The sequence below is a fragment of the Acipenser ruthenus genome, chromosome 2 (assembly GCF_902713425.1).
Source record: "Acipenser ruthenus chromosome 2, fAciRut3.2 maternal haplotype, whole genome shotgun sequence".
NCBI classification, from domain to species: domain Eukaryota; kingdom Metazoa; phylum Chordata; class Actinopteri; order Acipenseriformes; family Acipenseridae; genus Acipenser; species Acipenser ruthenus.
Window position 1 is genome coordinate 108,569,200 of NC_081190.1, and position 16,496 is coordinate 108,585,695.

At 39.0% G+C, this 16,496-nt stretch overlaps 1 protein-coding gene across 1 annotated transcript in view; it reads right to left on the minus strand.

Annotated features, from left to right (window-relative positions):
• LOC117409524 (adhesion G protein-coupled receptor A3-like) overlaps positions 1-16,496 on the minus strand; it is a 52,513-nt gene that overhangs the window by 14,021 nt on the left and 21,996 nt on the right. Inside the window, exons 4-10 of the mRNA XM_034015710.3 lie at positions 8,621-8,692; positions 7,122-7,193; positions 6,716-6,876; positions 6,232-6,445; positions 5,744-5,908; positions 3,831-4,032; positions 3,033-3,182 (exon numbers count right to left, since the gene is read on the minus strand). Of these exons, the coding sequence (XP_033871601.1) occupies positions 3,033-3,182; positions 3,831-4,032; positions 5,744-5,908; positions 6,232-6,445; positions 6,716-6,876; positions 7,122-7,193; positions 8,621-8,692 (1,036 nt within the window). The remainder of the gene's footprint in view (positions 1-3,032; positions 3,183-3,830; positions 4,033-5,743; positions 5,909-6,231; positions 6,446-6,715; positions 6,877-7,121; positions 7,194-8,620; positions 8,693-16,496) is intronic.

Below are 16,496 nucleotides of genomic sequence, written 5' to 3' on the forward strand. Positions count from 1 at the left end.
GGTACGCTTTTGATGATTTCTCTTGGTGTCAGATGCACTGCTGGAATAGACAACAATGTAGGGGAAGAAACTGCCATTAGGTGATAGTGATATTGGATCCTGGAGATATACGATTTGATTGTGCCTGGAGTCAGATGGAGAGAGTCCCTTGCATGGACTATGAAAGCAAGGATGCGGTCTTGATTGAACAGAATAGGAAGAATACGATTGAGCAAATTGGTCATGGGGTATGAGCGAATTTATGCTACTGGTAGAGCATCCTCATGGTGCGGAGAGATCAATGATTAGCCTCTTTTTCCTGATGTACTCCCAAGTGGCGATGCCGTTGGGGTTAATTCTGAAAGAAGGGAAGGGGGGGCTGAGAATGGTCCTGCCAAAAACCCTTTGTCCGTCTCGGATTGAATAAGAGTGCAGACTGAGTGAGGGTCCACAGTTGCCGAGTGGAGGTTATTGGAATATATGGATGTTGGAATTCTTGTCAGGCCAGTAGAAAAGCCGCGCTGCAGACCATCGATGAGGTAATTATGAAGAGCTGATCGGGGGGACGTTGGAGGGCTTCAGTCAGGGCTGCTTAACTTAGTTTCCTATTTCACCTCAGGGTTTTAAGATTGAAGGCTTAAAATTATGGACAATGTGGTAGTTTTTGCTATCAAGTCTCTAAACAGAATTTCATCAAAAGTCCACAACTGGAAAATGTGCACTGTTGTCAATCACATACTGCAGTAAACTGAAACAGCTACAAGCTGGAGCCAGCTGTCGAGACATTAATTTCAAAGGAGGCAATCAGTTGTTTAGAACAACTGGGGGTCTAGTGCCGCTCTGACTGGGAGTTTAACGCAATGTGAAATCAGTCCTGTTCATTTCCATCAGAAGCAGGTCCATCTCACAGTTATTAGCTGGGACGCCTACAGTCTGTGTCTCAAATACATGCTGAGAGAATCTGGTGCGACCCAGTTACTGCGATGGAGGAATTTAACTAAATGTGAAGGATACCACAGGTGGGTTTTAAACAACTGATTGAAAGCCAAACAAAAACAAACAGGGCTGTGAACTAATTAATTACACATTAAAACACGGTTAGTAAAATATTGGGTGGTTGGTGAATTACTTTCACTAGTTATAAGACACTGGATGCATAAGGACCACCTTTGGCCTTTCTGTAACATCCAGATGCAGGCTGGACTGATTGCAGATGGAACTGATGGCAAGCTGGTTTGATATTGGAATGAGATGAGTTTTAAAGACTGATTTCATAGTGCAGATGGAAACATGGCATTATAAGAAGACCCTTTTATGCAGCATCAGGCTTGCATTTAAAAACATACAACAAAATAAACTTTCCACATCCCCCCCCCCCCAGATGGCTTGTTAAGGCATACAGCAGCCACACTGTTAGTGTCACAGCATGAAACTCAATCCATTTCAGAAATCCTTACAAGGGATTCATGGATTCCATTAGCTCCATAATGAGATCTGGTGGTTTTCAATTTCAATACAGATTAAAATATGAAATTAGCAACACTTTTTTTGATTCAGACACAAAATTCTGTCATTGATCTGGCTGCTGATGTGGGCAGGCTGGCACCAAAGCCTTGTTTGTTTCTGCAGCTGTCATCTGCAGCTCAGTGTTTGCAGACTGCATACAGCAGCTGTCACATATAGGACCCTAGATTTATCACATCAGTATCATCTGAGATCATCAGAGCAGCAGGTAATTATCTGGTGTGCCAGTTTTCAAGTAATGGAGAACAAATGAGCTTGGACTGTTTTAGAAAACCATTTCTAGAATTGAAAGGAAATACAGAGACATGCATGAAGCAACAGTAAATCAAGGTGGCACAATTGAGATGTGGAAAAAAGACCCTAGTTTCTATCCAGCCATCCACTTCCTCCGGCTCCTAGGACACTTGCTTGGGCTAGAACATCTCAGTTACCTATCTTGCAGAAGATTAAAAGCAGACAAGTAGAAACAATTGCTTGCTGTGGCTATGGGTGGAAGTACATTATCCTTCAGTCCCTGTGTCAATTTAATTGAGTGATGGAATTGTCATTATTAACCATACCAGAAGATTTTTTGATGGCGATACCTATATTGCATTAATAGAGGCATACATTCCAGGTTGCTGCACTAAAAAAATTTTTAAAAAAAAGGTATTTATGATTTTTTTTTTTTTTTTAAAGAAAATCCCTTTATTCACTGAAATAGATACAGAAATGGGGGTATGGCATTATAGTTAGAGCAGATTTTAGTAATGCTTTATATTGGGTGGCACAAATTAATATTAAATAGATATACAATTGCATATTAATGTTAAATAAATATGCAATAGCTGGGTTCTTGCTAAATGTTAACCAAATGTCAATTGAAAATGTAATTGCATATCACGTCCATTTATATTACGTTTTGTTACCCTTGAAAATATGTAATAATTTCCCATTGTTTACATGTTTAATTCAAAATAGTTAATTTGACTTAAATGTTAATGGAAAGTAACAAGGAATAATTGAAGGTAAATTTAATATCAATTGCATATCTATTAAACATTAATTTAACATTAATGTAATATGCAATTGCATATCTATTTAATATTAAGTTTATGACACGCAATATAGTGTTAACCAGATGTGTAATGACAGCTTCATGATGTGACGTGTTATGTATACAGTGCAAGGACTATTAATCCTAATATTTCATAACAATTGAATGCCAGTTGTACTTGATCTTCTACTATAACTGACAGCATGAATATATGTTGTTTACTGTATACATATGCCACAGAACGGGTAATGAAATATTAGAGGGTACGTGCCAGGAGCACTATGTGGAATATCATCCTTTTCAATTGCATGGAATGGGATAACTTGCAGCTGTTTGGATTTTGATGAAGAACAAGGAGAACGCCCCAGTGACTGACTATCTACATAATTTAATAGATCCAGAATTGTAGTTTAAGTCAACTTAAACAGTTACATACTACATTCCGAGGGAAATAAAATCGTGCAATTACTATCTGAAAAATGCTGAAACATACCTCTTTATACTTCTCTGCGAATCTTCCAAACTTTTCAATCATCTCAGCCACAAAGATGACGTCCATCTTGTCAGAGAAGTTTGCTGCTTCCACAGTATATGCCAGTAGCTGCCGTGCTGTTGTGACTGCATTTGTCAGGTTCAGAGGCATCTGCAGAAAGACAGAGGTTTGAAGTTTATTGTTGAATTTATGCTCACAAATTTGATGACTAAATAAAAGGAAGATGTTTTAGAAGATGATTGCATAACACAAAAGAAAAATAAACATTTTTTGGGAGAGCCAAGAATTCATAGAAATAATGATTTGTAATGAGAACAAAAAAAAATGCTCTTAAATATTTAACAGCTCCAGCATACAGAACACCAGTAAAATTACAACAGGTCTCCTTACACAGTGACACTACAATGGGTTAAAAAACATTACCAGCTTGCTTGTCTTGCCTCCCAGAAAGCCTGTTTCTTGTTTACTTCGTTGGTCATTTTACCCAACAGTATTCTGGGTCAAAGCTTGTTATTGGCTGAAAGGATGTCAGTCAATAGGGGAAGCAGATGATTCAAAGAAAAGAAGCTATGAACTGGTGGGGACAAATTCACCCACCATGTGAAATGACCCAGGAAGTGCAAGACAGAGACATCACTAACTTTTAGTAATAACAGACATCATGTTGCCATGTGTTAAAATGAAAATACAGGTGTTTCTTTTAAAACTGCACATTTGAAAGTGATATAAAATTAGTGCATGTGCATGATGGAGAAAATGTATGGAACCATTTTGTTGGTTTCAATTATAGTTGTTTACCTGGTTAATTATGTACAACACACGGGTGACATCATTTTCATACTGACACCGGGAGTAGTCTTCTTCTGCCCAGAATCCACCACGGTCACATCGGCGCCAGGCCCGTCTCTCATCAGGAAACCCTCCAGGGAAAATCCCACTGCCTGCAGAATAGCGGGCACACAGGTGGTACGCAGTGATGCCTGAAAGAGTCCGTGGCCACCTGTAAGGAAGTGGTATTTGTTAAACCATCGAGAGGCATACTGTAGCTCCTTTCCGTAATCTACATATTGGGTATAGATATACGTTATTCATATGTCATGATGGAGTTATCGTTTCTAAAAATGCTAGAGCGGTGTGCTGTTGAGTGAAGTAATTTTAGACTTTTCCTAGAAGGTTTAACATATTTAAAAACTACATTGAAGTTGTCAATAGGTGACAATATTGTTGGAACTGTTTAGATTCCCAGTTTTGAGGCAGGGACTTCAAATGGTCTTAAATGATTTCCCAAAAAGCACAGCTATGTTATTTATGTGCAAAGAGATTTGGTACTTATCCCTTCCCGGATTCACCCTCTGCTTAAAGAAAACGCAGGAGCTTATTAATAAGCTCTTATTTGGAACCAACAGATGTTCTTGACAAAAAGTCCAAACACTTTGCAAAGGTTTTTATTACAGTGCACCTGACAATAATGCAGTTCCAAGTCATACCCCTACAGAGATCATGCCTAATGGCATGGAAAAGGAGGATTTTTTAATTTTCCACATGGTGTAGCAGAACATTTCACTAGACATCATCCTAATAAAAGCTATAAAAAGCTGCTGCAGTGACTTGCTCTACTTTACACTGAAGTGTTGACCCTTTCTGTATCGACTGTAAAAAAAATTAAAAGCAAGGGCATGCAAGCCTTGCTATTTCCTGCAGGGGTCACTGTGGTGCTGAGCAAAGATCTGCAGAAGGGCTCACCAATCTTTTCAACACCTCTATCAGAAAAACATCAATTTACATAAAAAGGTTTTTTTTCTCTGTAAAATTAACTGAGGAACTCTAAACATGGCCTACTTAAACAAATAGGTATATTTCTTTGGAACAAAGATCAACTAAACTGTTTAAACAATTCAAGTCAAGATCCTGGCTTGCTATAAACACTACACATCAAGCATGACAGGAAAGCTGGTTGGTTAGTTTGTAATTTTAAACATGCTGTGCCTTCTTTTTTCTACTATTTTAGTAATTAAAACCCTGGCCACAAAAACACCCCACTCCTACCCCTAAGTGAAGGAAAGTGAAAAAGCAAACTTCTATTTCATTACATTTTTTTTCAAGTTTTAGTCTGTGTGACCTTGGAACGTCAGGATTTGATTGAATCAGTGTTTTACCCAGCAGATCAAGACCCTTCAGATATTAGACAAGGTATCCATTCATAGCAAGTTTAACTGAGTGGGTCATCTGCAGAATGAGCTGGGCGGTTTTTAATGCTTCAGCCTAATGCCAATACAATTTTAGCAGGTTTTTTTTTTTTTTTTTTGCATTACTTATTCTAAAATGGGCCCCATTCCAGGTAGAGTATGCTGGAAATCGTGTTACATATAATAGTGGGTTAAGCTTTTAGTCTCTTGTTTTCTATTTTGGAGAACACCAGTTTCATGTATTTGAAATGTGTGTAAGATTTGTGTACGTGTATAAGGCTACAAATGCTTTTTCCTACTTAATTATGTTTTAGAAATACTAGCAGCAGTTTGTAGAGTTGTTAATAATGTGTATTGCTTGCCGTTTGTTACAGCAGGGTCCATCTTCCCTCATAATCTAATTTGGTGTAATAAGGAGCATGTGAACTGGTATCCTGTTTCTGAGCAACTGACATGTGACGAACACAAGGCAGGAGATACAAACAGATGATTTTTCAGAAGCAGCAGCCGCCTGCTGGTACTGACCTAAAATTCCCCTTGTTGTTAACCACCTTCTCCAGGGGACAGTACTGGGCTGAGCTTTCCAACACTACAATGTGAACCGTCCTTGTGTTGTTGCCACGACTTGTCCGCACGCGGCACTCCCAGTTCCCAGTCGAGCCACTCTGGATATTGGAAATGGTCAGTTCGCTGCAATGAAATTAGTATTTAAAACAATAGCGAGGAACATTTTTTTGCACATGCATTTGCTGTATGCTTTATGTAGGATATTATTTATCATTAGACATCAAATCACGTTCAACTGGATTAACAGGTAATAAATAATACAAAGAAAGTGCTTGCTAGGTACTGCATCGCAGGCCGAACTGCATTTGCAACGTTATTCTAACAACCCAGCATCTTGCAGACATGATGCTCAGGTGTGAGCAAGCTACAGGTTCGATATAAATGTTTCTTGTGGTACATATTTAATCCAAGCATACATTTCCCAAAATAAATATGTTGGCTGATACCTTTCAATCAAGGAGCAGTTCTGAACCATGCTCTTTTTGATGAAAATGCCCTGGGTCGCATTTGGTTCCACCATTTTGCCATCTTGATACCACAGCACCTGCATATCCTGATCGATATAGGAAGCCTTGCATTGGAATGGGAGGCTGTCACCCTCAAACACTATCTGTCGATGAGATGGGGTCATCTGGAAAGACGGTAACTCAAGGGGAGCATCTAGAAAGATTCAAAATCAGTAGGAACAGCAGTTTAATTGCATGCGCACCAACAGAAATGTAACTACAAAACATGACAGTACCATCGTGATAGTTAGGATGACGTCGAGTTACACAAATTAAGTTGGCACAACACTAAAAAAAAAAAAAAAAAAAAAAAAAGAAGTGGTCTATTTCATCTCATGAGCTTTAAATCAGACATGTAACAGAGGGTATGCAGTTACCCGTAATTCAATACCCATCAATGCTATGAAAGTGAATCATCTCCTACCACATGTCAAGAGCTCTGGTTTGATGTCAGTCACTAGCTGGCCCTGCAGAGACCTTGGGTAGGAACACCTGCTTTCACGCACAGATATATTTCTCTCCTTCAGCCATCGTATCAACCAAAGCAGGTTGCAGTCGCAGAGCAGGAAAGGTGTCTGGAACTCTCTGCAAGAAAAAAAAAAAAAAAAAAAATATGTAAAAGTTAAAATATAAATAAAATATAGGGTGGAAACTACAGCATGAGTTTCCATTGGATCTTCAAACTATACAGTACAAAAAGTATTTATTTAGGCTTCTAAAAAACTACAAGTATATGAAAAACAGTTTCCTTTAAAGAAGTTAACAAGCATAATTAAAAGTAAAATAAACCACATTTTAAAAGACTGATTAATAAATCTAAAGTTACTTACAGAGTCTTGAGTGAGCCAAGACTGTCAAAAGTCCCTTGAGACAAAGAAGAAAACTTATTCCCTGAAAGGTTTCTGAAAGAAATGAACACAAATTGAGTATTTGTTTAATTTAAAAATCGAGGATCTTTTCACAATCTCTGAACAGCAAAACATGAAGTGTGTTATGCAGCTGAATGACTTCCATACAAGATTGTTCATGCTCAAATGATGCATACTTTGTGACATAGGTGGCACGTGAGTCTTTCATTTGGGGAGGCTATTCCACACTATTCTCCCTGCATTTTGTTGAACCCAACGATATACAGCAAGATAAAACACACATTCTCACCATAAACTTTCGACTATCTATATGGGGCTCAGATTGGCGGGAAGAATGGACGTTAAACCTGCCAAGCACTGTCTCCATGAATGACACTGAAATGCAACTAAATGCAGCATTTTGGACCTTGGCGATACTGCAACAGGAACGTCATAGCCTTGTTTACCTGTGTATCCGAAAACTGTCTTTAGAAAGCAAAACCATTAATTTTCATTAGAATATTAAAATATGTTTTCATATTTAGAGTACAGTATGCAGGCAGATGCGGTTTTCTGCTTTCCTTGCAGACCCTGCTTTCACTGAATGGAGTGGAGGACTGGAAAAATCTAAAGAAAAAACTTCACAGCATGATTTCACTGCAAAAGGGAGGGAAACAAACGCTATGAGGACTTAAACCCTTCTTCCCGGCTGCAGAAGGGCAGCCTACCGCATTACACACGTTTACCTTACCTGTCTCTTCTTCTCCAAAATTCCAACCCTCTAATTAAAAAGGAACGTTTCAAAAATTTTAGACAGCACAGGCTTTTAAATTGGCCCTAAAACTGAAATAAATGAATGCGTAAATTGGGCCTGATATAACATTTTATCCTGCACAGACTGACGCCTCTGACGTAGGACTAGGGACGGATCTCTCCCAGGAGGTAGAGGGCGTGGAGCATTTGGGATTGTACGCTAGCAGGTATGCTGTAATTGGAGAAGGAATGCCTAGCCATGATAAAATGAAGAAAAATGAACCGAAAGCAAGTTTCTGTGCGCCTCTCTTCCGGTGTTGTCTGGGCCCGGCCGCCCACATGCAGTTTTGTAAAATGTCCCAAAAACGTTGACCTCACGTTGGCCCCAATTCTGCTGGGGGCCCTACGCTATAGCATAATTTGCATATAGGTTAATCCAGCCCTACTCATATGTACCAGTATAAAGTAAGTACAGCAACCTTAGAAATCGTCTACCGAACTCTAACGGCTATGCTAAAATATAGAAGACTATGCTAGGAGAAAACAGTTATTGGATATTAAGAACATAAGAAAGTTTACAAACGAGAGGAGGCCATTCAGCCCATCTTGCTCGTTTGGTTGTTAGCAGCTTATTGATCCCAGAACCTCATCAAGCAGCTTCTTGAATTCTAAAATGTCCGTTTTGAAAATGTAAGCTTTTTATTAAAAGTTATCAAAATTGTACTCACAGTCTGAGAAGACTCTGGAGACCTTTAAACATGTCCGCATTGAGGCAGCCAATTTTGTTATTCGACAAATCCCTGCAAGACAAAAACAAGTTTAGCAAACAGCATTTACTGGCAAGTATTGCCTTTGAAGACGAATAACCCAATAATAGAACAGAATTTGGAAAGGGGTTTCACAGGACTCTGGGGTTTCACAGGGATATTGTCTACAAAACATAGCAATATCATATTGCTTATGTTCTTATTTTCTGTAGGTTGGTTTTATCTAAAAGTTCTGTGGTTTGATTAAATTTTTTTATATAAATGTAGTCGTTTTTATTTTTTTCTCCCAATTTGGAATGGCCAATTATTTTTAGGCTCAGCTCACCACCCCTGCGCTGACTCGAGAGGGCGAAGACTAACACATGCTGTCCTCCGAAGCGTGTGCCGTCAGCCGACCGTTGTTTTTTTTTTTTTTTTTTCCCACACTGCGGACTCACCATGCAGCCACCCAAGAGCTACAGCGTCTGAGGACAACGCAGCTCTCGGGCAAGCCCGCAGGCGCCCGGCCAGACTACAGGAGTCGCTGGTGCGCGGGGAGCCAAGGACACCCTGGCCAACCTAACCCCCCCCCCCTTGGGCGACGCTCAGCCAATTGAGCGCTGCCCGCTGGAAGCTCCCGTCCACGGTCGGCTGTAGAATAGCCTGGACTCGAACCGGCGACATCCAGGCTATAGAGCGCATCCTGCACTCCACACGGAGCGCCTTTACTTGGTTTGATTGTTTAATGAAATAAAATATCCAAACCCCCAATTCCTCTCTTTTTTAATTAAAAAATATTTATTTATTTATTTTATATATATATATATATATATATATATATATATATATATATATATATATATATATTCCAACTACACCAGGCCCAACTGAAATATTCAAGAATATTTATAACCTCCAAAAATGGTCTGTCAGCTTTATAAATTTATATACAGTACATATTCCTTTTTTTACAGTAGCATTATTGCTTAAGTTATGAGACGGCTTTTTTTCCCTCTTATCACCAACATTTTGGTTTTGAGATTTGTACATTCTACGTTTTGTTTGTTTAGAAAGCATTGTTTTTTATATACTAACTATGCATAGTTGCGGGCACTTTATTTTGTGGAGGAATTTACTGTATGAGTCACCTGTTCTTGTGGTAAGCATTTTGGATTTGCTAGGCCTTGAAGAAATCTAGTTAAACATTCTGAGTGGATGACTTCCTTAGCTCCAGGGCATTGCTGAACACCTGCACAACACAAGAAAGCTGAGCTACATTCACTGTACGTTGAAATCACACACTGTGAATACAGTGGCAATTTCAGATCTCTTTCAAGGCTATTAAAATCAAGTAATGGAAAAACTAAAACCAACCAACAAATCAGCTGCCATTACCACGGGTAAAGCAAGCCTGTTTGACTTGAAACTCAGCTTTACAACTTCCCTATGAAAGAGCACAGATTAAAGCCGACCCTTGATTTCATCTAAAAGGTGTGAAGTTCAGACCTCCAAGTCATTATTTTATTACTAGAACATCTAAAAAATCTCTGCAAATGTCTATGATATTCTTTGAGCGCTCCATGCAGAAGCAGCTGTCTTGTTTGTTTATGTCCGTGTTATCTATGTGGTGTCAGGGCTATCTGTATTCATGAGATACACCCCTTGTTTTCGGCTTCTCTCTGCCTCTATCGGTCTCACTCTGCCATTGAATGGTTTTCTCTGCTTTTTCCAGAGAAAAAACGACTAGACACCCGTTTTTTACGTCTTTTTGATGATGTCGGACAGGGTCCGACATTGGACCGGAAAGGGAAAATTGCAATGTCGGACCAGGTCCGACATAGGACCGCAAAGAGTTAATGGAGGTTGACAACAGGCAAACTGAAAGCAAGCGCATTTTTATTGTATAGTACACAGATATATTCCTTTCGACAGTTAACTGTAAACCAGTAGCCGTCATATGCTGACAAAGGTTCTTTAAAACAGAGAATTCCTAAAAATATCTGGTAACAAACTGTGGCAGGGTGCCTGCCCTCTGTCTGTATGTTGTTATTAATTATATTGGATGACCGGTGGAAAGCCCATATGATTATTGTGTATTATGGATTTAGATTTGTTACTGTTTGTATTTTGTATTGGTGTAGCCTACCCTCATGGGAATGGGTGACAGTCACGCATTTATATTTAAAACGCACACAAAACACTAGCGGTAGGTTTTTTATAGTTTACAAGCCGAGGGGTTAATTAGCTATCAATTATCCCATTACCCCTCGGCTTGTAAACTATAAAAAACCTACCGTTTACTAGTGCAAGTTGAGAGTGTTAGAGGCGGGACTCAAGACATGAGTCTGTAGAAACAACAACTGCTATACATTAGGGGTGCACCGATAATCGGCAACCTACCTGCATGGCACCGATAAGGGATAAAACACAAAACATTTATCGGTAGTTTCTTATTTTGGCCGATAATGTACACCGATATTCATGCTTGAATGTCTTCCAGCACAGAAAGTAATGTTTGGTTAGACGCGCTTACTAAAAATGACACAAGAACACTGCTGTATAACGTGCAATCAAAATGCAGTAAATACGTCTCAGAAGTGTTAGGATTTTTTTTTTTTTTTTTTTTTTTTTTTTTTTTTTTAATATCTGAAGACATCAGTAGGATAGCGAGTTGTGTGCAGAACAGATCGCTATGCTACATCAAATCCAACGATGAACTGCGAGTAGAATATTATTCTGAAAAAAAGAGGAATCCTAAATAACATTAATATAAGTTATTAGTATTAGTATTGTTTGTTTAAATTTGTTTACGGGTTAAGCGCATTCTCCATGGATGTGGCTGGCCAGCTGCATGTCTTTGGGCATGATGGTAACCCTCTTGGCATGAATAGCACATAGGTTGGTATCCTCAAAAGAGATCATCCAGGTAAGCCTCGCTTGCCTCCTGCAGCTCCATAACAGCGGAGCTCTAGAAGCGCAGATTAGTCTTGAAATCCTGGGCGATTTCCCTGACAAGACGCTGCAAAGGCAGCTTACAGATCAGCAGCTCAGTAGATTTCTGATAGCGCCGTAGTAGTCGTAGTAGTTTTCAAAGTTTTTAGGCCCCATACCCCCTTTAGGGGCCAATGCATACTGGACTAGTACGGAGAGAAAAAATAACTAAATTAAAATGGGGGGGGGGGGGGGGGGGGTGAACTGTCCTTAGATAAAGAACATTAAAAAAATACTCCAAAGAGGTTAACCTGTCGGTTTTAGCCAAGTTAAATCAGTACTACAGGTATGATCCAGCACAGCCACCTCGCTTCAAACAGCCTGCTGCTTACTTTTTTTAATGTAGGCACGTTGTCTTTCTTTTGACTGTACAATGTATGGGCAAGTCTTCACACCACAGACACAGAATGTCAGCAGCATGCTTGCCTTCAGCAAGTGACAGCACTCCGTTTTAGTAAGGAAGCAAGTACCACTATTTTTAGGTTTTTATATCTGAAATATTATCTACTTGTGTTTAATGTTTAAACAGGTCAACGAAATCCTAATTTTATTCCACAACCTACCTGGGAAATATGTAAATTATCAGCGATTTAAGTAGACCCATAGTCATAATATACCTATGAAAACAGGAAAAAAAATAATGGTCTTTTCTAATTTCTAGATTAAGTACTGTAAATGAAAAACTGCCGTTAAAACTAGTGAAATAAAATGTTAGTTAACAATGGCGCAAATGCACCAACTAAAAATGGTATGTCCAAAAACAGGTTATGCTTTTGATAAACAAAACCAAGGCTCCAAACAATTAAAAAGCAATTGTAAACAAAAGTCATGCATTTCTTCATAACGTGTAGAGAGAAAAGACTTATTTAAAAAAAGACTTTTTTGAACTCGAATTTTATTGTTGAACACTTGAGCAGGGACAATTTGAAATGCTATGTGTGGCTTGTGCAGTATCGAGTCTAGCCAGAATAAGCACATTGTTTTCAATTGAATATTTCCAAGTGCTAATTTGTTGAAAGTAGAAAGGAGATATTTATATCAGGTAGTCAAAAATGACTTCGCAAAATGCTTCCATGTTAAAGTGTTTAGTGCAGTAGTCTGTTCGTGTTAATCAGCTGCAACATAATTAAAGCTTGTTGATGGGAACTCGCTGTATGAAGTAGGGAATCCAGACATGTTTCCCCATCCTTGGATTTCTTTTTTTTTTTTTTTTTTAAATCCCAGTATTCCATTTTTGCAATAATAATAATAATAATAACACTAATAATAATACTAATAATACTAATATCATGCTTTTGCTTTTATTAATAAATAGCCAGTGTGGAGGTGTAGGGTAATGCACTCACATGACAAAGGAGTTCTTCAACAAATTAAATAATATAAAAACACAGAAAAGCATTGCAAGTAAAGATAAGTCGTGTCGCTCCAGCGAGTGATTTCACTGTCTAAGTCGGACCGGCTGCCTGCTCAACTCAATAATAAGGTTATTTAAAAACACGTAGGTAAAACACTGAATTGATTCAACTACTAACACTGTACAGTTACACGCCAGAGAGTAAACTTACCTAGTAAATACTACACTTTTTTTTTTTTTTTTTTAATCTAGACGTTGCCAATTTTTTACCCCGGTTTTTCTCCCCAATTTAGTATGCCCAATTATTATCTGTACCCTCGGTTCACTACTCGCAAACCCCCTCGAAATGTGCTCCAGCCAAATCGGTCACTTTTCACACTGCCGATCCACAGCGAGGCCACCAGACCTATAGTGCCGGAGGACAACACAGATCTGGCGGCTCCACTGCAGAACCACAGGCATCCCATCAGCCACAGGGGTCTCGGCGAACCGTAGATTCCACTGCTGACCTAAGCCCTCCCTACCTGGGCGGAGCTCGACCAATTGTGCGCCGCCCCCTAGGAACCCCTGGTCACAATCGGCTGTGACATAGCCTGGAGATCGCAGGTTCGAATCCAGGCTATAGGGCGCATCCTGCACTCCACTTGGAGTGCTTTTACTGGATGCGTCACTTGGGAGACCCCCATACTACACATTTTTAAAAAGAAGCAACATCATACAATGACAATCTGAGTTTCTTTTTTTTTTAGCCCACAGACTGCAGTCACTATCACTTTGCTATTTAAATATGTAAGTTAGCCATGTGTGCACTCAATGCTCACTCACTGTCAGCAGCCAGCTGTATTCATAATTAACCTCTCCCAACAGAAAGGAAATGTACACCAGTTTGGCTGTTTTTTTTATTATTTTAAAGGTTGATTCAACATTGTTCATTTGATTTCAAAGTACTACAACATGGTTTAAAAAAAAAAAAAAAAGAAGAAGTGTTGTCCGCCATTACAGGATTTTTCTTGTGTACCCCTTGATGAGAGCTTGCGTACCCCCAAATGTGAAAAACACTGATGTAGTCTATACAGTTACCAGACTAACATTCTCCCTAAGCAATGCTTTGTAGTTGGTTTCAGGCTGAAGAAAATACTATCAATCACGCAAATAATTTTTCAAATGCAGCATCGATGCGCGGTTAGTTACAAAACTGCCTCTGCAACGTCTCTGCTCCGTCTGTCTGGCAGCTTGGCATCACCTCAGGTCCTCCATAGCTCACTTGATCAAATCCTTGAACGTAAACAGTTTAGCTGAAAAGCACTTTTTTAAAACCAACAATCTCCCTAACTTCCAAGAAGTTGTGGTCTCTCTAAACTTAAAAGTTGGGCTGCATTTTTAAGCAGTGTATGTTTACAACAAGAATTTAACGAACTTTGTTGTAGTTGACCTTGCGTAGGCCAATTTTTTTTTTCTACTGTACCGTATAGGTCATAGTTAATACGCAATGTTAATGACTATAAAAAGTTAATGTCACATTATATTTTTTTCTCTACAGAAGTGTTTTACTAGTACAAATGCAAAGTGTTATTTTTGCGTGACTTGTAAAACAAAATGTATAAATTGCTGACAAGCACACAATATAATACTATGTTACTCTTTGTACTCATTTGCTGAAGTAAATGCAACAAGTCCACAATACCTGTTTGTTTTTGTTATAAATACAAGTAAACAATATCTGTTAATTGTTTAACATTTAGAATTATAAAACAGGTTTAAATATAGGCCCTATGCCTTGTTTTAGTAGTTTACGATATGGGTAGATAACCATCGACTATCGGTATCGGCCAAGAAAATCTTATCGGTGCACCCCTACTATATATATTTATACTTGTTTCGTTATCTGTGTTACGTGTTTGTTTTAGCCATTGTGCCCTTTATTTTGTGTGTTCATTTATAAAAAGTCTGTTTATTATTTAATAAAACCTGAGCGCGGCCATAGCGCCTCTGTTTCACCCGTGATCCAGTATCCGTGTGCATTTACTTCCTGGTTCTCACATCACCCACAAAGCCACTTGGTCACACAAACACTTCTTGAGCAGCACAGTGAGCAACATGCCTAAAGTTCTGAGAGAAATCCAATTAAATTAAGTCATATGGAAATGAATATAATACAGGACAGGGTTATGGGCAGTGTTGTAAAGCAGAAGTATTACAAGGGCCAATAGTGACATTTTCAAAGCATTACTGTATCTTTGCTCTTTCATCAACATTGCACTAAACTCGTTTTTCACAGCAGGTATCAGCTGGTATCTGCTCAACGAAGTAATGAATTCCAGTTCCTCCTTTGAGACAGGTTATTGTAACTGAATCTGAAGTGCATGCCCTCATCTGGAGCTGTACATAAAAAAAAGCCAGCCATGTGAAATCAAGCGTTCTGATGTAGCTCTAAGTGGCCTGTGCAATCAAACTCATAGATGCATTATCATTCAGCCAAGAATGCAGTTCTCATTTTTGAACATTGGGAACATTTTGTTTGAATTGCAATTGTACGTTTCTTTAATAATGCAAAATATGTTCTAACAATAAGGTTAGGTATGCCTGCTTCTTGATTTTTTTGAAGCAAAAAAATAAAATGATATGCATTTTGTGATGGGAGAACAATGATATAAGTCAGTCAGACGAGCTCTATTGCACTACTGGAGATGGGTGCTGCTCTTTGGGTACTGGTCCAATTTTAAACGACACAATTGTCTGTTCCTGAGACACAGAGATTAAAAGTACCTTCATAGAGACGGTGAAATGGGAGTCTTAATACAAGGAGCACACTTTCTGATCTTTTACTGCGGTTTACTGGAAGTTAATGGCCAGTCTGTTTGTTTTGGGATGTTGATGTACTAAAAAGTTGCTAAGTGGTGGTAACCTGCTGGTTTCTATTGGACTATTGGTTATAAAATGTTAATGTACCTCCCCTGCTCCCACCAATTCAGCAGTAACATTAAAATCATGCCTTTGATACATGGTGGTGGGAGATGTTAACAAGGAAGATTTGAGTTGTAAAGGCCATTTTGCTAAATGTACCAAGTTATGGTTGCTTCCTTTTTTTTCAAAACCATCATTTGTATGAGAAGACAACCTCAAAATCAGCAATTGCATGTCCACATGTTTACAGATGCTACCTAGCAAATGTTGTTCAAACCACAAGAATATTACTGTTTAAGACAGAACTTATTTTTCATCTGTGATACAACTACCTGACTGACCTGAATCTTTTGACGAAGCAGCTGTGTGTTTACCGTGTAGCAATTCCCATGCTACATAATGTGGGTGTAAGTCTCACCCACCTGTCCCTTTAATTAGGGTCAGTAGCCTGGCCAGGTTAAAACTTCATTTCCCATAGTTCCTTGCAACCACCCTCTGTTCATCCTCTCTCCCCATTGGCTCATTCAGATTTCCACCCCTCCAATCTCAGAGCTCCTTAGTAGCCAGCACTTGTATTAAAGCTGGCTAATCAGGCCTGAGGGGGACTCC